At 45.0% G+C, this 22,928-nt stretch overlaps 1 protein-coding gene across 2 annotated transcripts in view; it reads left to right on the plus strand.

The window, feature by feature from the left end:
• The window catches only part of ASIP (agouti signaling protein), a 57,314-nt gene extending 49,459 nt beyond the window's left edge, over window positions 1-7,855 (plus strand). For both annotated transcript variants that reach the window (XM_031047665.2, XM_005147521.4), the window contains exons 3-4: window positions 2,933-2,994; window positions 4,586-7,855. In XM_031047665.2, the coding sequence (XP_030903525.1) occupies window positions 2,933-2,994; window positions 4,586-4,762 (239 nt within the window). In that variant the 3' untranslated portion in view covers window positions 4,763-7,855. The remainder of the gene's footprint in view (window positions 1-2,932; window positions 2,995-4,585) is intronic.
• Window positions 7,856-22,928: the final 15,073 nt, after the last annotated feature.

The following is a 22,928-nucleotide window of genomic DNA, read 5'->3' on the forward strand; positions in this document are numbered from 1 at the left end:
GAATAGCATCCCCTGTCTCAATCCTCATATAGAATCATAGAATCACAGAATGGTTTGGGTTGGAAAGGACCTTAAGCTCATCCAGTTGCAACCCCCTGCCATGGGCAGGGACACCACACACTAGACCATGTCACCCAAGTCTCTGTACAACCTGGCCCTGGGCACTGCCAGGGATGGAGCATTCACAACTTCCTTGAGCAACCTGTGCCAGTGTGAGCAACCTGTTCCAGAATTGTGAGGCATACCTGGAGGCAAATGAATGCACATTTTCTGGGCTCTGTGCATTACGCAGCAGCTGGATGAAGAAATGCAGCTGTGCCCTTCACGGTGCTGGGAGTTGAAATGAATGAGAAGAGTTGCTACGTGGAGAGAAACTGCCTTGGATACAATCCTGCAGAGGATGGAAACAAGTCAAAATGGGAGAAACTAATGCAAACAGGGGAAAACAGCTGGAAATAGCAGCCAGGCAGAAGTGGGAAGGGCAGGGGCAGAGGTGGCTACTCCAGCTCTGCTACTGCTCACTCTGACTACAGCCACAGCAAAACCCCTGCAACACTCAGGAGGAAGGATGGAGTCACATGTGGTAATATATATTGCAACAGAAGTTTCACAGCAAAAGGCTGACAAGCTGCTCTCACCACCACAGAAACAATTAATTTAGAGCAAGTATTAAGAGAGTGCTTAAATCACCACAGCATCCTCTCCCTTCCTCATACTGTCAATTTATTTATAATTCATCAGTTATAATTTATTTTATGAAACACATAACTGATTTCTGTATAAGCTAACAGAAAAAAACTTCTTGTCAGCTTGATTTAAACATTTTGGATAGAGCTTCCTATCTCAGTGACATCCTATACCAAGCACTGTTCCTTCTGGTTCGCCACACAAAACAGAGACTGATGTTACATCTCAGGTTTTAAATCTTGCTGTAGCCATACTTGAGTAGCAAAAGCCATTTGCAATCAGCTGTTTACACACCTGTCAATCAATCACAGTGCTCACGGTACCAAAAGATGATGTGTCTGGCTCAAATTCAACAGAACACATGGCTGGAGCTGAATCACAACTTGAAAGGCAAGTATGGGTTGTGCATCAACTAACACCAACTAGTCAAGCATGCAATAGTCTAACTAAAACACACTTTCATAGCACCTCAAACCACAGCTCTATCAACAGGGGTTAGAGGTGTGTGCTGTCAATATTTTCAGAACCCTGTATTACATCTTCCTCTGATGTCACAGATGGGATCTGTAAAGAGCTGGCCAGTTGAGCAGCTGTTGGAAACACAGCAGGTAGAGTATAAGGAATGTGAGATTAGAGGCCAGTTGGGAAAAGCAGGTTTTTACCCAACCCAGAGGAACTATAGAAAAGACAATCACATCGTTCACCTGTCAAAAAATGCACCTCTCTATTTCTCTCCCGTCTGCCCACTGACCATCATTTTCTCCTTTACCGAATTCCTTGGAGTAATTAAAGTGCATTTACATCACACCATTTAACTGAATGTTATCAAAGCAGTTTTATAAGCAAAGCAATCCAGAAAATCCTGTACCATTGTACCATAGAAAGATAATGTAGAATTAAATGGCTCACAAGCATTTTGGTTAACACCAGAAAGTTTTAAAAGGCAGTATAACAAAGCCAGTAATCTGTCAGCTGGAAATGGATCTAAACCACTAATGCTGATTAGTGTAATGCTTTTCTAAGATGTGCTCTTATTAAGTTATAATAACTCTACATGCTTGAAGCATAGTTTTTCCTCCCTCTGTTAGAGATGTATAACCTTAACTACAGTGATGCAAGCATAGTAAATGAAACCTCCCAAACTAGAACAAAATTTGCATTCTTTATTCTGCAATTCTGTAAATTTTGGCAATTATTAAATATTCAAAAGTATTTTATAGCAAGTACTGGAATAGACACGGAGCCAGTGTTCATCGGTGGGTGCATGTAAGTTTTTCATCCTAATCATCCTGACATACAAGGAGTGCTTATTACAGACCTCACACGTGTAGAACAGAGGTATCAAAAGAAGTGTAACAGATTAGTGAGGTAGAAATTCTTCCCGTGTTAGATCTCCAGATAAGTCTGAGTCATGGAGATTATATACAGTGATAAATAGGACTGGTGCTGATGTGATAATAGTAACAACTGCAGTAAATGCTGTTAGCCCTCAGGGGATAACATGTTCTAACATCAAATACTAGTTATTTCATCTAAGGAATAAAAGGTTACATAAGGCATAGTCTGAACACACACACACACAGGGTTTATCAGATCCAAGATACAACTCTGCATTCACAGACCTTCAAAGTTACAGGTTATGAAATACCTGTAATACAAGTTATGAAACTTGAAATACAAGTTATGAAACACCTTTGCAAGTGATGTTTTGGAAGGGAGAAAAAGGAACAAAGAACTGAAGAACAAAAAGTGGCATCATACAGATGAAGAACTTATGCCAAATCAACAAAGCATTTTTTTGCTTGTGCAAACCAGCATACTCTTCTTAATTTCTGCCAAAATTATTCAGGCAACACCATCTTTTAACAGAAAAAGTGTGTAATTCTGAAGGTTTTTCCTGGTTTTGTTCAAGTGACTGAAGTGCCGTCATCTTTTACAAAGATTTACATTTCTGAAATTTTTTGTTTTCTTTGTTTGCATCTGACCAAGCAGGGTGTAAAGCAGCCCTCCTAAAACACAGACATCATGAGTGCCTTTCTGCTTCACATGAGCAGCAGTGTGAGTTCAGACACATGATATCTGAGTGAGGATGGCTCCTAGAGATGAATGTCTCCACTGCAAAACATGCAGTGATGAGGTGGAAATGCAAGTTATCTGCTTCCTCTTGCACAAAAATAGTATTGAGTGTCTCAAATAACACGCTGTAGAATTGATTTAATGTTATGTTGTGCTGTTCTCTTTGAAGATTTAACTAAAAGATCCCAGAAAGTCAGCAGGAAAGAGGCAGAGATCAGGAAATCTTCCAAGGTAGGTGGCTGTTCAGAAAACATTGTTGAATTAGGATGGTTTCTCATTTCTATACTCCTCCTCAATGCATTCATTTGCAAGGTGCTTATGGCCATTCCCCAATTTAAATAATTTGTATACAGTTTGAAGCTCTTAATACTGTCAAAAGAGATGCAAAACACTAATGGTAGAAAGGAAACTATGTGGATTAATCAGAGGTTATTGTCTGGGCTTGAGGGGTCTTGTTAGTTTTGATTTTGCTTTCATTTTTTACAGTCCTCTCTTACACAACAGGTTCTTTAACCTTGAGCTAGTTTAAGTATTTGTAAAATCATTCAGGCATCTGCTGCTCAAGGGCACAAACTCACTATCTGCTGGTTTTTACCTGCAGGTGCCAAAAACTTAAAGTACAGGCATAGAAAGAAGGTGGTATTTGGTTGAATGTTAACTAGTAATTTTATCACACCAGTAGATTCAAATTAATAGATTTCCTTCATGTGATGTTGCCTGTAGGAATGTGAAGTATTACATGGACTGGACTCCTCTATTTTAATGATTGTATAGCAAAGTAGAAAACAGCATTTTTACATTGTTATTAATATGGTATGATAGCCATTTATAGCCAAATCAGTCATTGCTGCAACCAGAAGCTTTTAGAGCTACTTCTTTTCCATTTTAATTGGTATCTCATGTGGTTAACCTTCTCTGAAACACTTCTAAAACTCCCAGAACCAGCCAGGTTGAAATGGGCCTCATGACATCATTTAGTTCCACTTTCAGCTCAAAGCAGGGCATTTTTGTCATCAAACACTGTCAAAGTATTTTAGCTTAAAAGCACCTAAGGCACTTGGAGACCTCAGAACATTTTACCTTAAAATTGAAACTCCTGAGAAACTACCAGGCTGAAAAAGTACATGAGGTGCCTGCAGCTGGAGAGCCCCGGAGTTTCTCCCAGGTCCCAGGCACATGCTGATCAGCCCAAACCTTTCCACCTTTCCAAATCACAGATGGAAAAGCAGCACTCGTTGGGTAGGCTGAAAGATCTTTTTCAGCTCACTTACCTGTGTCAGTAGTTAAAGATTCTCATGCACAAATCTAATGCACAAAAGATTACTGAGCTGCAAAGGCAGCTTGAGAAACAAACTGTGAGAGGTAGAGCATTGCCAAGTCACCTCCCCTCTCTCCCAGCTTCACAGCTCAGGAAACAATGTGGGTACCAGCTCCAGAGATTGGCAGGGAGGTTTCATTCTCTTATTTGAAACCTTTGGGGATCCAAGGGAAATTATTTACTTTGTTCTACTGATGTCATTGTCTTTGCATACTCTTGTGTCCCTTTCTTCACTGCTGCCACATTCTTCCCTACAGATCATTTTCCACTGCTCTATCCAGTCATGTTTCTAATTGCTTAAAACAGGGAAACATCTTGCTCAGGCCACTGTTTCTCATGATCCTACCCCACCACATTTCTATATTGCTACTAATACAGGTCTCACTGCTACCAACTGCCTACTCACCTCAAGCCAGGAGCTCCCATGGTTCACTTTGCCCCTATGCTTTGTTCTGACCCATACTCATTTTACATTTCTATGAATTTTCATGTCTTTTCATCTAGAAAAAAGCTGGACCAAAGACATCTCTGAAACCAAGGCCCACACCAGCTGCTGACTGCGTGCCAGACTTCAAAACCTGCAAACCACACTTGAATTCGTGTTGTAACTACTGTGCTTTTTGCAGATGCCGAATTTTCCAGACAATCTGCAAATGTCTCATGTTAAATCCAAAGTGCTAAAGACAGACTGGGAACACAACAGGGCTTCTGTCTTTCAATTAGCTTCTCACGTGTAGATTTCAAATTGCCCCATGTGTGTAGCAATCAAAGTAGAGAGCTTTGAAGCTGGCAGCTTGCATTTGCCCTTCTTAAAATTAAATGGATAATGTTGGGGTTTTTTTCCATTGGGTTAAGGCTACCACAAGGACAGCATAGCACCAGTTTCCAGCACAGACAATACCGTGGTGAAAGTTCACGTTTCAGGGTTAATTCCCTTTCCAGGCATTCAGCAAAAATCAGGATGAGAATTTATATAGGTTGCTCTACCTGAAAAGACAGACCCAAAACAATAAGGCAATTTTTTAGTCATCTTCAGCTGAGCATCAGTACATCCACCTCCAGGGTTTTACTCATTCTACCATTAACCAGTATCTCCAAGGTGTATAATATACTGGTATACTTGAACCCTGAATGTATCTGTGCCTCATGACTTCCCCAGTTGTATCCATAGGAATTTTCTAATGCTCTGTGTGGGTCTAATTGAGAGGCAATTTCTTTACTAATTTATTTCTAAGCACAGCTGAGGGCTACAGAAATCTTCCAGGCAGGCAAAGATGACAGAGAAGACACTCTGAAGGGGCTCAAGCCATATGAACTCTTTTTTCTTCTAATAATCAATCCAAAGCTCAGAGCTCAGAACAGAAGTCAGATTTTGACAGAAATATTTCTTCACAGAATATTTCAAGTTAAAAGGACCCATAAGGATCAGTGTGTCCAAGTCCCTGCTCCTCATAGGATCAGCTAAAACTAAACCATATGATGAAGAGCATTGTGCAGATGCTTCTTGAACTCTGACAGGCTTGGTGCTGTTACCACTGCCTGTTCCAGGGGCTGACCACCCTCCCAGTGAAGAACCTTTCCCTAATGTCCAATCAGAACTTCCCGTGACATAGCTTTATGCCATTTCCTGTCACTGGTCACCTGAGAGAGATCAGCATCTCCTTCCTGTGAGAAAGGGCACCCCTCAGCTTTCCTTCTCCAAGTCAGGTGGCCTCAGCTGCTCCTCTTAAGCCTTGCCTTCAAGACATTTCACCACCTTGGTCACCCTCCTCTGGACACACACTCCAATAGTCTGATGTCCTCCTTCTATTGAGGTGCCTAGAGCTGTACACAGGACTCGAGGTGGGGCTCACACTGCTGCGGTGTAGAGAGGAACAATCACTGCCCTTACCAGCTTGTTGTGCTGTGCTTGATGCACCTCAGGACACAATTGGCCCTTTGGGTTTGACAGGGCATACTGTTGACTTACACTCAATTTGTGACCAACCTGAATTGCCAGAGCTCTTTCCACAGGGCTTCTTTCCAGCCTCTTATCCACCAGTGTTAACATAACCAGGATTGCCCTGTCCCAGGTACAGAATCAAGCACTTGCTGTCATTAAATGCCATGCAGTCAGTGGTTGCCCAGCTCTCTAGCCGGACCAGATCTATCTGTAAGGCCTCTCTATACCCTCTTGGGAATCCACAGCTCCTCCTAGTTTAGTATAATGGGCAAATTTACATAATGTACAGTCAATTCCTGTGCCCAGATCATTTATAGAAACATCAAAGAGCACTGGCACTAAAATTGAGCCCTGGGGAACCCTATAGGTGAGTGGCTGCCAGCCTGATGGACCTCCATTTACTATAACTCCCTGAGTGGGACCTGTAAGGCCTGGTCACCCAATGTATGCTGCATGCTGGACATTTTATCCAGAAGGATACTGTGACAGTATAAAAAGGTTTGCTAAAATCCAAACCACCACATTTACTGGCTTCCCTTGATCAGCTAGAAAGATGACCTTGTCACAAAAGCAGGGCGACCTAGAGCTGGTTGCCCAGGACCACATCCATATGGCTTTTGAATATCTCCAAGGAGGGAGTTCCACAACCTTCCTGGGCAACCTGGACACTGTACTCCAGGTGTGGCCTTACCAGTGGTGAGCAGAGGGGAAGGATCACCTTGACCTGCCAGCAACAGAGCCTAACATAGCCCAGGACACCATTTGCCTTCTTTGCTGCAAGGACACATTGCAGGCTCATGTTCACCTTGGTGTTCTCCAGAAGACCCAGACCCTTTTCTGCAAAGCTGCTTTGCAGCTCAGTGGCCCAAACAGATATTCCTGGCTGGGGTTGTTCCTCCCCTGATGCAGAACTTTGCCCTTCTCCTTGTTGAAGTGCATGAGGCTCCTGTCAATCCATTTCTCCAGGCTGTCAAGGCCCCTCTGGATGGCAGCTTATCAGCCACTCCTTCAAGTTGTGTGTCACATGCAGACTTGCTGAAGGTACACTCCATCCCATCATCCAGATCATCTATGAAGATGTTAGTCACAGTTTGCAGCTGTTAGCTGAAGAAATGGAAAGTGCCGAAGAGCCATAACGAGGAGCTGGAGATGAAGAAGCAAAACCAACAAAGTACAGGGTGGTGCATGTATGCAATGAAGGAAAAAGAAAGACCCTTTCATATGAGAATAAGGGGTGTGGTTTTTAACACATATGAACATACTTTTCAGTATAGCATTTATGCATAGAGCATTTCCACAAATTTAACTTCTTAATAAGTCTTTTTTGTAACTGGAATTTATTAGAAAGAAGTTATGCTTTCTTTGACATTCATCTATTGCACCAAAGAATATATATAACCAAGTACTCTGAAATTGTTATTAGCCTTAGTAATTTCACTTTCCTGGGTAAAGATCATGTTGTATTGATAGGACACAGAAATCAGTAAAACATGTACACCTAATACTTTCTTCCTATATTTAGCTTGAACAGATATTTATATGAGGAGTCGCTCGTAAGTGTGAGAGTTCCCTAAGGGACCTATTTGAAATTTCATCAGCACACAGATAATAAAACAGAAACATAACAAAGATGAAGTGTTTAATTTGCAGTTGTCACATACCAAAATGTCTCCACTGAAAACTTACTGGAATTCAAGCTTAGAGACAGACCCAGTAATGCTCTGTGACAGAGTAATTTTTTCCTAGAGAATAATGGGATTTTCACCCTAATAGAATTTAGAATTCTACGCCTAGTAGAATTTAGCACAAATAAATCTCTATTAGCTTTTCCAGCTATTGGCCTATCTTGCGTGAATTTAAAACAGATACTGTATTTTCCCATCCAAAGTCCTGACTTGATTTCTTATTGTCACATGCAATGACCATAAAATCTAAGTTTATCCTGATGGATAAAACATATGGTAGAATTAAGATGTTAATGACCATGCCAAACTAAATGCCTCTTGGTTTTCCACACTAATTACTGAAACTGGGAGACCCAAGAGGGAAAGCAAACACTGCACATATCAGACTCTGGGACCTTCTCACAAAAGGAAAGATTTTACGGAAGGTAGCACAATTTTGTCCAAGTTCTATAGATGAGTCATCCGTATTGTGATGCTGCTCTGGCTGAGGGTGATGAGAGATTCAATAAAGTCCCTCTGAGATACAAAGATAGTGCTAATCTCATGATGAAATTAATTATAGGAGAAACAGATGGAGATTTGAATAACCAAACTGAGGAGCCAAGGAAGAACTTGTTCATGCCATGGACAAAGCTGACTCTGTAGGAGCTCTGTTTCACAGTGCAAAAATAATATCATGCTAGTCCTACAGTAAACATTCTTCTTGGCATACTATGGGACACACTATTTGTGAGATATTGCAGTCTTCAGGTCACCCACCATATGGGTGTAGACAGTAAATGATATCCAATGCCAATTCAAAAAATCATAAAACCATAACATTTTTCATCAAAGCATTTCAAGTTGAATTAGACCATTCTGTGGCCAAAGAGACTCCATAAACACCCCAAATAGACTAATTCTGCATTTGTTCACACCCAGCGTTCTATTCAACTCCAAGAGACATGACAGAGCTGCAGAATCAGTGCTGAAAACCAAAACAATTACAAAGGCACTCTCCTAACACATGAGCACTTCACATTTACTTCTGTCTACTGCTGAGCTGTGAACTGCTACCCTTCTGGACAGCCTTCTCCACAAAGGGATCTCAGCACATAGAAGAAATGCATGGGATGGCCTGCTATAGTTACTGCACTGCAAAATCCCTGTAATACCTGGAACAGGTTTGTCACAGACACCTAATTTCCAGAGCTGAAAGTGCACAGCAAACAGCTGCTCATTTCCAAAAAAGAAACATAATCTTAGATTTTTATAGTACATTTAACAGTTGAAATAATAACTTCTTGTGTCAGATGCAAAACCACCCAAATCACTGTATGCTTTTCTAGATGTGGGGATGAGACAAAATCCCATGTCACTTTTGATGAGCACCCCACCAAAGGCAATAAGTGAAGTCACCCAGCCTGCTAAAGGCTACACTTAGCAAGTCACAATACAGTCATCATTCTGCAACTGGGGCACCACAAGTGGGAACACACATGGGCAATGTTGAATCTTGGCGCTCTGTGAGTGGTTCTTTCATCTCTGTTCATACAGTCTCCACTCTGAGCTGCTTCAGCTTTTATTTTGCCAGAATCCAAACTCTGCTGGGTATTTTTCAATGGCATCATCAGCTCCTGTCAATACAGGTATAACACAAAGCATCGGAACCCTAACAATAGACCTGCAGCAATACAATACATTGGAACATGAACAATAGGCTTCACTCTTAATAGCTCCTTAAGCCTGCAAAATGGAATCAAAATTTTATGGCTCCTATGTAACTAACCAGGTTAGTTACACAGCCAGCTACAGGACCTGTTGTAACATCCAAGTACTTGTAACATGCTTAGTGCCATTCTTAAACCAATGAAAAAGACAGCAACCTGAGCTAGAAAGCTCCAGAGATCATGAGATGCTCTGCTGATAACTTACCTAACATGCTTTAACAGTGCTTCCAATTCCTTCAGATCCAACTATATATTGAGGATCATAAAGTGAGCAGGAGCTTGCAGCTCTCTTACTGATAAGCTACTTTCACTGACCAACTGTAAGAGAAGTTTAACACTTGAAGAGGATTTGGTGGAATTTTCTTCACCTTCCCCAGCAAATTGCCTTGATTTGGAAGACAAGACACCCAGTCTTGACATCCGTCAGCCAGGCATGCTGGACTAATTTGGGTTTTTCTGGTCCTCCAGAATCAACACAGGTATTTTCTGCTTCTTGCAGACTTATATTTGAAGAAGCTAAGAAGACGGATATGAAAATTTGCCCCTTTCCCCCACCTCGGTACCTGCCTTTCATAAAAGGACCAGTTCAGCAGCATCAGCATAAGAGCCCAGTGCTATCTTACACACATCAGGAACACCCATGCAAGGCTGGAAGATGCTACATGGGACCTATACAAGACCATCCTTATCTGGAGCAGCAGCACAAGTCCAGAGACACACTCAGCCACCTGAAAGGCAGTTGACAAGAAACTGCACATGAGCTGGCTTCAGTGTGCACTCGCAGCCCAGAAACCAACCGTATCCAGGGCTGCATCAAAAGGAGCGTGACCAGTAGGTCAAAGGAGGTGATCCTGCCCCTCTACTCTGCTCTTGTAAGACCCCCCTTGCAGCACTGTGTGCAGTTCTGGTGTCCTCAACATAAGAATGACATGGAGATGTTGGAGCAAGTCCAGTGGAGGGTGATGAGGATGATCTGAAACACCTCCTGTATGGAGACAGGCTGAGAACACTGGTGCTGTTCAATCTGGAGAAGAGAGGCTGCATGGAGACCTCAGAGCAGCTTCCAGTCTATGAAGGGACTACAAGGATGCTGGAGAGGGACTCTTTATCAGAGACTGAAGCAATAGGACAAGGGGTGATAGGTTTGAACTGAAACAGGGGAAGTTCAGGTTAGATATAAGGAAGAAGTTCTTCACTGTGAGGGTGCTGAGGCACTGGCACAGGGTGCCCAGAGAAGCTGTGGCTGCACCATCCCTGGCAGTGTTCAAGGCCAGGTTGGACAGAGCCTTGGGCAACACGATCTACTGTGAGGAGTCCCTGCCCATGGCAGGGGTTGGAACTGGATGAGCTGAAGTTCCTTTCCCACCAAAACCATTCTATGATACTATGATTCTAGGAGCAATCACTCACTCTCCAAATGCCCTTCTTAAACTTGTGGTGTGTGCAGATTACTTTCTGAGGCAATACAACTATTTTACTGGCAAACCTCTCAGATGATATGCAGATGGCCAACACACCACTAAGTCCCTCTCCTGCCTCTCCCAGAAGAAAAGGGAGGCTTTAGGCATTCCTGCAGTGAAATGAAAAAATTGCTGTGTGGCATATGCACATGTATTTCTATCCAGGAAATCCTTTCAGATGAAATCCTGGTATGCAACAGGGGAGTCCTTAAATGCCTGCAATATTGTCATAGCACAGTTCACATGTGGCATTCATTTAATACATGTAAAGGCAGAATAGACAAAAGTATACCCTCCCTGGTGATCCAGTGCAGGCCCCTTTGAATCAGTGGAAATTTTCTATTGACTTTAATATACTTTGACAGCCATCTTCATTGCTCTCTCTCTACCACCACACCAGGTGGTTTTAGCTAAGAACAGTGTTCTGGAGGTACCCTTGTTATTTCTGGCAGTTTTCATCAACTGAACTGTCATTTGTGATCTCATATGGGCTTCCCCTCACTCTGCACAGCTGCCTCCAGTAGGTAAATGACAATATGATACAACTTAACAACAGTAATAGCCATAAATTGACCATCAGAATTACACAGTCTCACTCTTCCCTGTGTTCTATAACAAACAAGTGGCATTAAAAAAAGACCCAAACAAAAACTTAACAAATTCATTAAAGGCTAATGGTCTTCTACCTGTTGGTGAAAGATAGCAATTCTTTAAGTCTTCCAGAAAGGACATGGGAGCAGATGCATTTAAAGTAATTCAACAGCCAGGGGTCTCTCAGTCTGAAAAGGCCTCAGAAATACCTGAAAGATCCAGATCACTTGAAGCTAGCAGGTTTTAGTATTTAAAAGACCTCATTACTATAAAGCTGTGACTCAATTCATAATAAATTCTCCATTTGGGAAGCAAATATTTCAAACACTAAACGAGCATATCAGGTTTAGTTCTCTTTAATCTTTTCAACATGTTCAACAACCCTCCATCACAACAGCTTTCTTCTAAGTGCAAGGGTTTAGTCAGAGATGCCAATCCTTACCTACAAACCAGCATCCTGTCGACAGGTCAGACAATCTTGCAGGCAAAAGGCTTCAGTGTCAAAATGAGTCAGTTTTGGCAGTGTTATAAAAGTGTTCAGGTGCTAATAAAATACATATAGGAATCAAGTTTCGGAGGGGAGGAAAACCAGGACCACCACTGTCGTGGTTTAAACCAAGTCCCCCAACTCCCGGAGAGTTAGGAAGGAGAATCCAAAGAATGTAGCCCCCACGGATTGAGATAAGAACGGTTTAATTGCTAAGGCATAACACAAAACCCCTACTGCCATTTACTACTACAAATAATAATGATACAGCAAACAGCAAGTGAAAAGAATACAACACTCCACCAGCCACCGACCCATAACTCACTCCACCCTGCCTGGCCGAGCACCGCGTGCTCCCTCCTCCATTTTCCTCTAGAGCTCTACCCCTCCAGCTCTCTCTTTCCCAGTATGCATACTGGGCATCACGTGCTATGGTATGGAATACCTCATTGCCTAGCCTGGGTCAGGTGTCCTGTCTCTCCTTCCTCCCGGCCTCCCCTCCTCCCCCTGGCTGGAAAAAACCTTGAACAAAAACACCCTCAAAACATGCTCAAACCATGACATTATCCACCCCTTATTCCATACCATTCACGTCATGCCCAGATCCCACATTTCCAATACACCATCACTCTTAAGTCCACCCCTCGATCATGACACATCTCTATGTTGCATCTCTGGACTGATAGCCTGAAGTATCTGGGCCCACCAGGCTCAAAATCATTCACCGTCCCCTTCAGCAGTTCTACAGCTTGCTGCTGGGGACTCCATACAGCTGCCTTCCACCTCCAATGCTTCCAAAGCACTGGAGGGGCCCAGTGGATCAGATACCTGGCCATACTGTCCCACATGCCCTGCCACTCATGACTGTCCAGCCTTGGGAACAGTCTACTGGTGCTCCTATATCCTTGTCTAACCCTAGACAAGACCCAAACCTGACTCTGCTTAACTTTTGGGATCAGACAAAATGATTGTGGATAGAACACACACTGTGTGTGTGCCACCATGCTGATCCCTATCACAATCATCAGGCAGGTCCCAAGGGCACCCAAAAGCCATTCATAACCGTCAGAACTCTCAGGTGCTGATGCTGCACTTGTCACTGGGGCTGATGTAGCTGCCCTGCTTGCCAGCTCTCCCACCACCAGCTTCTCTTCTCCCAAGTCTGGATCTTCCTCCTCTGCCTTGCTGGGAAATGCTGCCTGGTCTCCTGCGTCCTGCTGGGGCTCAGCGGGTGACTTCTGGGGAATTTTCTCGGACGCTGCGGCGTTCAGAACAGCGGCGGGACTCGGTTTCTCCTCTGCCTTGCTGGGAAGTGCTGCGTGGTCTCCTGCATCCTGCTGGGGGTCGGCGGGCGACTTCCGGGGGACACTCTCAGCCGTCGGAGGGTCGGGAACGGCCGCGGGACTCACCTCCCCTGCTGCCTGGTCCTGCTGCTCAGCTACCGCCCTGCTCCGCTCCTCCCCCGCCTGCTCCCGCTGCTCTGCCACAGCCGTTTGGCTCCCCGTGCCGCTCTCCCTGGCAGCCTCAGCTGCCGGCAGCTCCCGGGGCCGCTCCTTCCCGGCTTCACGCAGCCTCACACAGACGACGACGAGGATAAGGACAAGGACGGTGAAGAGCAGCGGGACGGCCTGGTACAAGTCCAAGTCCACGGCCACGTCCATCCCCCCCTGCTGCCGGAGCTCCACCGTATTACAAGCCTCCAACACAAAGTACAGTGAAACAAAAACTTTAGCCCAAGCCCCATGATCGACAAACACAAACACATCCAATCCATACACAAAGTACCCGGCAAAATCCCGAAACAGCGAGATCCAGAGAAAAACCTCTAAGAGCCAATAAATCAGCATTGTGACAAGAGACCATAAATCCGCTCAGATCTGTTCTTATCTCAAACCCTCGGGCCCCACGTTGGGCGCCAAAAAATGTCATGGTTTAAACCAAGTCCCCCAACTCCCGGAGAGTTAGGAAGGAGAATCCAAAGAATGTAGCCCCCATGGATTGAGATAAGAACGGTTTGTCTTACCGTTTTGCATAACACAAAACCCCTACTGCCATTTACTACTACAAATAATAATGATACAGCAAACAGCAAGTGAAAAGAATACAACACTCCACCAGCCACCGACCCATAACTCACTCCACCCTGCCTGGCCGAGCACCGCGTGCTCCCTCCTCCATTTTCCTCTAGAGCTCTACCCCTCCAGCTCTCTCTTTCCCAGTATGCATACTGGGCATCACATGCTATGGTATGGAATACCTCATTGCCTAGCCTGGGTCAGGTGTCCTGTCTCTCCTTCCTCCCGGCCTCCCCTCCTCCACCTGGCTGGAAAAAACCTTGAACAAAAACACCCTCAAAACATGCTCAAACCATGACAACCACACATTTGTTCTGAGTAGAAACAAAGTTAATAATGCAAAACAGATACCTACAATAAGCAGTGGCACAAAAAATCTAAAACCAAACAATCTGGGTGTCAGGCTGATTACTAACATTTAAGGTGCTTGCAATACTGCAACTAAGATGTTGTTCAATTTACTTCTAACATGTTGCTGTTCCACCAGGGAAAAGGAGCACATGCCTATGAATGTGGCCTATTTAATATTCCCTTATGGAAATTACTTCCCAGTTGATGATACCATTTACTACACTTATCTTAACAAAACAGCCCCAAAGGCTAAAAAGCACTACTGGCTTCTGAGAAAGTTTGTATCATCTTCAAGAACGACTGCTACGAGAACAAGCTCAGTCACGAAACAGTCACCACTGGGATAATTTACCCATCCTTTGCTCTTGGCTCATAGAGATCCGTATTTCCTAGGGTTATCTGTAGGCCTCCATCAATCTCCACTTCACAGAACATCTAGCCATGCCAAAAAACACACACAACAGGGCCTAGCAAGACTGCAAAGCAGACTGGTACTTTTTAAAAATCATGGAGACTAGTGTATCTGCTTCAGATAAATGGAGAAAAATGTACAGCCTGTACTCTTTTATCACTTCTGACTCAACAGGGGAGGAAAAACAGAGGCAAAAGTTGCCATATATAAAAAAATAGTATTTTCACTGGTAACATTAATAGAAAATTAATCTGAAAGACATTTGAGGAAATACATGATTACTCTTTTTGACCAAATCAGAGAGCTGTCTACAATCATCACTAATTTCATTTTACCACGAGGTTCAATCACTTTGCAGGGGCAGAGCTCGAAGACTCATCACCATCCTGGGACAGCCCAACCACATTCAAGGCCAGTGGAAATTACTGAAGATGTTTAAAATCAAACTGAAATTGGACATAGCATTAAACAAGAACTTTTCCCAGTGTGGTAACCAGGTCTAGTTTACAACTACTTTATTAATAGGGGTTTTAAACCCTGATCTAATAAAAAATCCCTGATAAAATTAGTGGCTAGGAATGGATAAATTTGAGGAACAGCTATAAACTAGAGTGGATTTAGGCATTTCCCAGTTCTCCACCAGTGTTTGCCAGTATGTTGGGAGCAAGGGGCCAGAAGCAGAGCTGCAATCTGAGTCCTATTTTGTGGAAAAGAGCACATTACCTGTCCACATTGCTCTGACATCCAGTACACACTTTCCCAAACTGGACCTCATTCATGCACAGTTAGAAATCTCACTTCTATTTTTGCCTTTCAAAATAAGCCTGCAAACAAGACTAGAGGAGGAAGCCAATGAACTGGAAGCAGTGCAGGCTGCTCTAAGACTTACTACATTTTCTCATCCAGGTTGAGGACATGAGCCTGATGAACACTGCAGTGGAGCAGCCTCCTCACAGAACCTTTCACAGAAAACATATGCAAGGTTACTGTTAAGTGTATCACCCATACACCAGAACTGAGTATCACAAACTTGAGACTGAAACTTGCATTTCTTCCCACTTCACAATCTCATCCCATCTCTGTATTCGCAATACAGTGCAATAACCCTGGGATCCTGCGTTTCAGATCCAGAGAGCCTGTGGCTCACATATCACTCTAAGTGACATCTTCTGTGCAAAGTCATGAAAGTGAGAAAAGCTGTAGACTGTCACTGTCCTATGACTCACCATGCCACATGTGGAATGCCATGAACTGACACAGGAAAGAGGGTTTCAGTGCTGGGCTCTCTTCAGTGCTATTGTTCTTCATTCATCAGCTCCTACTGAAACCACTGTAAGATAATCACAGTAGGACTGACAGATCTTGTTCATGAAATCAAGATGTTAAACCACAGGCTATGCTGAATACTGAATTAATTGCATGTAGATTAAAGACAAAAAAAAGAGAAAACAGCTAAAAAAAAGTTGTAAATAATGTAGCAAAACTCTCAGTAACAGCTCTTGCCAATAAAAAGTCAGCAAGCAAAAAGGCTAATTGATTTCACAAAATCACTTAGTTTGGAAGGTTTATCAAGTCTAACCATTAGCCCAGCATTGCCAAGCACACCACTAAACCATGTCCCTCAGTGCCACATAGAATCATAGAATAGTTGGGGTTGGAAAGGACCTTAAGATCATTAAGTTCCAACCCCTCTGCCATGGGCAGGGACACCTCACACTAAACCACCCAAGGCTTCATCCAACCTGGCCTTGAACACTGCCAGGGATGGAGCATTCACAACCTCCCTGAGCAACCCATTCCAGCACCTCACTACTCCTACAATAAAGAATTTCTTCCTTATATCCAATCTAAACTTCCCCTGTCTAAGTTTTAACCCATAACCCCTTGTCCTGTCACTACAGTCCCTAATGAATAGTCCCTCACCAGCATCCTTACGGGCCCCCCTTCAGACACTGGAAGGCTGCTATGAGGTCTCCACGCAGCCTTCTCTTCTCCAGGCTGAACAGCCCCAACTTTCTCAGCCTGTCTTCATATGGGAGGGGCTCCAGTCCTGTGATCATCCTCATGGTCTCCTCTGGACTTGTTCCAACAGTTCCATGTCCCTTTTATGTTGAGGACACCAGAACTGCACACAATACTCCAATAGAGGTCTCATGAGAGCAGAGTAGAGGGGCAGGATCACCTCCTTTGACCTGCTGGTCACGCTCCTTTTGATGCAGCCCAGGATACAGTTGCTTTCTGGGCTGCGAGCGCACACTGAAGCCATCTCATGTTCATTTTCTCATCGACCAACACCCCCAAGTCCTTCTCCGCAGGGCTGCTCTGAATCTCTTCTCTGCCAACCTGTAGCTGTGCCTGGGATTGCTCTGACCCAGGTGTAGGACCTTGCACTTGTCATGGTTAAACTTCACAAGGTTGGCATCAGCCCACCTCACAAGTGTGTCAAGGTCCCTCTGGATGGCATTCCTTCCCTCCAGTGTGTCAACTGAATCACACAGCTTGGTGTCATCAACAAACTCACTGAGGCCACACTCAATCCCACTGTCCATGTTACTGACAAAAATGTTAAACAAGACTGGTCCCAACACTGATCCCTGAGGGACACCACTCATTACTGGTCTCCAGCTGGACACTGAGCCATTGACCACAAGTCTTTGAGTGCGACCATCCAGCCAGTTCTTTATCCACTGAGTGGTCCACCTATCAAATTGATGTCTCTCCAATTTAGAAACAAGGATGTTGTGTGGGACAGTGTCAAATGCTTTGCACAAGTCCAGGTAGATGACATCAGCTGCTCCACACCTGTCCATCAGTTCCGTAGCCCCATCATAGAAGGCCACCAAATTGGTCAGGCAGGATTTCCCCTTAGTGAAGCCATGCTGGCTGTCACCAAGCACCTTGTTGTTTTTCATGTGCCCTAGCATGCCTTCCAGGAGAATCTGCTCCCAGATTTGCCAGGCACAGAAATGAGACTGACTGGTCTGTAATCCCCTGGGTCATCCATTTTCCCCTTCTTGAAAATGGGGGTTATATTTCCCTTTTTCCAGTCATCAAGAACTTCACCTGACTGCCATGATTTTTCAAATTTGATGGCCAGTGGCTTTGCAACTTCATTTGCCAGCTCCTTCAGGACCCGCAGATGGATTTCATCAGGTCCCATGGACTTGTGTACATTCAGGTTTTTAAGATGGTCTCGAACCAGATCCTCATGTACAGTGGGCCCAAGGTCTAGGTTTTCACAGTCCCTGTGTCCGCCTTCCAAGACTTCGGTGGGGCAGTCAGAGCCTTTGCCAGTGAAGACCGAGGCAAAGAAATCATTCAGAACCTCAGCCTGCTCCAAATCCTGTGTAGCCAGTTCTCCTGATAGCTTCCAGAGGGGGCCTACATTGTCCCTAATCTGTTTTTTATTTGCTATATACCTACAGAATCCCTTCCTGTTACCCTTAACATCCCTAGCCAAGTTTAGCTCTAAGTGGGCCTCAGCTTTCCTAACCTGGTGCCTAGCTTCCCGGACAACATCCCTGTATTCATCCCAGGCCACCTGTCCTTGCTTCCACCTTTTATAAACCTCTTTTTTTCTTGTGAATTTTTCTCAGCAGCTCCTTCTCCACCCAAGGAGGTCTCCTGACCCTCCTGCTGCACTTCCTTCTGGTCGGGATGCAACACTCCTGAGCTTGTAGCAGGTGATCCTTGAATATTAACCAAGAGTCTTGGGCCCCCCTGCCCTCCAGGGCTATATCCCATGGAACCTTACTAAGCAGGTTGCTGAAGAGGCCAAAGTCTGCTCTCTTGAAGTCCAGGGCAGTGAGCTTGCTGCACGCTCTTCTCACTGTCCTGAGGACCTCAAATTTGACCATCTCATGATCACTGCAACCCAGGCTGCCCTGGAGCATCACATTTCCAATGAGCCCTTCCCTGTTGGTGAGCACGAGGTCAAGCAGGGCACCTCTTCTTGTCAGCTCCTCTATTGCTTGCAGAAGGAAGTTGTCTTCCACACAATTGAGGAACCTCCTGGATTGCTTGTGCCGGGCTGTACTGTCGCTCCGACAGATATCAGAGTGGTTGAAGTCCCTCATGAGAACAAGGGCCTGCGAGTGTGAGGCTTTTCCTTTCTGTAGAGTTCTTCATCCACAGGTTCCTCTTGATCAGGCGGTCTGTAACAGATCCCCACAGTAACGTCTCCCAAAGCTGTTTTCCCCTTAACCCTGACCCACAAACTCTCTGTTAACTGATCATCTGTCCCCAGACAGAGTTCCATACTCTCCAGCCTATCCCTAACATAAAGGGCAACTCCCCCTCCCCTCCTACCGGGCCTGTCTTATCTAAAAAGCCCGTAACCTTCCATTCCAACACTCCAGTCATAGAAGCCATCCCATGTTTCTGTGATGCCTATTATATCATATCCCTGTAGATGTGCCCACATCTCTAATTCCTCTTGTTTGTTCCCCATGCTATGGGCATTTGTATAGAGGCATCTGAACCAAGCTCCACATGGGGCCGGCTCATTGGCTGGAGTGGCTGGAATATCAGTACATTGCTCCAAGCATTTATTATAGGGGCTGGCAACTGACTGGGTGTGTTGAGATGGAATCACATCTAGTTTAAAGCATCCTTGACCAGTCTGGCAAGCCTCCCAGCAAAGCCACTCTTCCCCTTCTTTATCAGAGCAGCTCCACCAGCCCCCAGCAGACCTGGCCTACAAACATGGGTCCCATGTTCAAGACACCCAAATCCTTGACTATGGCACCACCCTTTTAACCATTTGTTAACCTGTCCAATCCTCCTTGCCTTTGGAAGGTCCCCCCTGTGTCCTGGAGAATTGTCAAAAAGACTATCTGAGCTCCAGAGCCCCTGACCACCTCCCCCAGAGCTCTGTAGTCCTTCTTTATACTCCTCAGGCTACTACTATCTATATCCCTAGCACCCACATGTATCACTAGAAGCGGGTAATAGTCCGTGGGACTTCCTAGAGCAGGCAGCCTCTCCGCAACATCCCTGATCCGTGCCCAGGTAGGCAACACACCTCCCTTGTGACTGGGTCAGGATGACAGATGAGCACTTCTGTCCCTTTCAAAGTAGAGTCCCCTGCTACTACAACCTGCTGCTTTTTCCTGGCAGCACCAGTAGAGATCTTCTGTACCAGTGCCCCAGCCGGGTGTTTCTGGTGCGAGTGCATTTCATCATTAGCCCCTGCAGGACAGCAAAGTTGTTCTGGGTGCGGAGAACAGCTTTAGGAGGAAGCCCCTTGCTTTTAATTGCTCTCTTCCTCCTTTTGTTGTTTTTTTTTTTCCTGTTACTATTTCCCAGCTTCCCGGGTTAACGTCCTTCTTCTTTCTTTCATGAGCTACAGGGGATGCTTGAGGCTCCTTCGCAGTCTGGGGCTGCAGCAAGCAGTCCTGCTTCCTCTCAGCTTCCCTGACATCTTTCAGCCTATTGAGAGCATCCCGCAGCTCAGCCCCTGCAGCAGGACCTTCACCAGGGAGCACTGAGTGCAGCCCTGCCCATTCTGCACCTTTCCCTCACCAGACCAGTGCAGGCACTTTCTACACTCCAAGCTCTGCACGGCAGCCTCCCGTCTTATCAGCTCTGTCTGGGTGCCTACGCTGGCCACCGCCGGGGCAGCCAGGGCATTGCTCCCAGAGCGGGCCCTGGTCATACGGCGAGTGCTCCCCATTCCGCTCGCCTGCCCACGAACTGCAATGCAAACTGCCTCCACCCACCCTATGTGCCCGCCCTGGTCGCCACGCTCCCTGGGGCAGGTTTTTACCCACTCCGGACTGGTGCCGCTCCTCCTGGCTCCGCCCCTGAGTCCCTGCTCGCGTCAGCGGAGCTGCCGGCTCCTGGGGAAGTCCTGTCAAGGGCTTGAGGCTCCCTTGGTGGCTCTTGTCGCTCTGAGTTGAAGCTCCTGGACACTGATCTCCCCCTGCTCAATGTACACATCTTTTCAATAGCTGCAGGGGTGGTGATTCTGCCACTTCCCTGGGCAGCCTGTTCTAACACTTGACAACCCTTTTGGTGAAGAAATTTTTCCTAATGCCAAATCTAAACCTCCTCTTGTGCAACTTGAAGTTATTTCCCCTTGTCCCATTTCTTGCTGGCTGGGAGAAGAGGCTAACTCCCATCTCACTCCATCCTCCTGTCAGGCAGTTGTAGAGATCGATAAGGTCCCCCCCTGAGCTTTCGCTTCTCCAGACTAAACCCCCCAAGGTCCCTCAGCTGTTTCCCATCACACCTGTGCTCCAGGCCCACTCCAGCACCTCAGGGTCTCTCTTGTAGTGAGGGACCCAGAACTGAACACAGGGTTCAAACTAAGGCCCCCACCAGTGCTGAGTACAGGAGGACTGCCCTAGTCCTGCTGGCCATGCTGTTACTGATACAGGCTAGGATGCTGATGACCTTCTTAGCTACCTTCAATAGGAATCAGACATCTGTAGAAAATTAACAGGGAATAAGGACATGAGACAACAATATATATTTGATGACGCCTGTTCAGGAAGAGCCTGCTGAGCTGTACCTTAACAACAACTACAATGCACAGAAGCAGATGAACAAAAATATCTAACCCTCTCTTGTGTTAACACTGCCAATTCCCAAACCAGACTTTTGACAGGCACTGGGTGCAGTGTTTCTGCTACAGTCAGCGCTAAACCACAACTACACTGCAGGCTGTGGAAGGAACAGAAATTCTGTCAATGGTTTTATTAGGATCTGTGTTTGATCATCCTCTTCAACCAATAAAACAGAAGATCTAGAAGGATATATTCCAAATATAGATTTTGTATTTTATCACTTCAAACCATGTTTCACACAAATTCCCGCACTGTTAATTTGCTGAAACTACTGTATTTTCAGCAGTAAATCAGACTTTGGAGAGTTTGATCAATGACCATGCTCTGCTAGGCAGTACTTGACAGTTCCTCCTCACAGTAATGCTTTAGCACCCTTGCCCAGAGCCTCTGCAATGCAGGTGAACTGTTTCAGACCTGGTCAAGCTGCTAGTGTCTGGACACTTCCATCAGGATTCATAGACAAATCAGGGTAGCAGATCAGGCCATTCTTTTGTTTTTCTTTACCCTCATTACAGATTGCTTGCAGAATTCATCTGTTTAATGGGTAGAGAAATCTGTGTATATATAAACACACACACAGTTGGTTTCCCTTGGAAAGACTTGAGGATTTGTTGTTCTTGGAGCTCTTGTGAAGTCTAGTAAATGTTTGGCTCAGGGGCAGCAGCTCCTGAGTTTCAGAAAGTGTTTCTAGTGAGAGATTCTGTGTGTAAAACTGTGCCTGGAGAGTCCAATGCAAAATCTGAACTCTGCCCCTCTGGCATCTGCTGGAAGGGTAGTAGGTTTGTGCACAAGCAATGCAGATTTATGGAGACCATCAGAGCCAACTTCTTAACACAAGTATCAATGAGCCAAGTAAGGGAGATGCTGCTGGATCTGTTACTCAGAAAAACTAAAAAACTGTTTAGAGATGGAAAGGAGGAGGCAGTCTTTCTCCAGAGACTGTGAAATGTAAGGTCCCTGCCTGCCCACACAGCAAAGCAGCCAAACTTTATCCAGAGCTGTACCAAGAAAATCAGATCCAGCAGATCAAGAGAAAGGATCTTTATCTTGTTTGGTACTTTAACAACACCTGTACCATTTTCACTCCCCAGTATAATAATGACACCGACATACCTGAAAGCAACCATCTGAGTACAGGGGACCACCAAGATGATGAGGGAACTGAAGCACAGAGACTAAACTTGGGTTTATCCAACCTAGATGAAAGTAAAAGGGAATTTATTGCTACCTATGACTACCTAATGCAAGCCTGTAATGAAGATGGAAGTAGATACTTCTCAGAGGAATAAAATGAGAAGCAATGAACATAGGCTGCAGCATAGGAAACTCCAGTTAAATGTACAGAAAAATATTTTCATCTAGAATGTGGTCAAATATTGGGAGACAAGCCTAAGGAGGTTTGTGATCTCTGTCCCCAGAGACAACCAAAACTCACACGGGCAAGCTGCTGTCCCCCCTGATATGATTTGCCCTGGTATGAGAACAGAGATGAACCAGGGATTTCCAGGTAGTCATTCCAACTAAATTATTCTGTGAATTCATGATCGAAGTCCAACAGCAGAATTA

This window comes from Melopsittacus undulatus, chromosome 10 (assembly GCF_012275295.1).
Source record: "Melopsittacus undulatus isolate bMelUnd1 chromosome 10, bMelUnd1.mat.Z, whole genome shotgun sequence".
Taxonomy (NCBI): domain Eukaryota; kingdom Metazoa; phylum Chordata; class Aves; order Psittaciformes; family Psittaculidae; genus Melopsittacus; species Melopsittacus undulatus.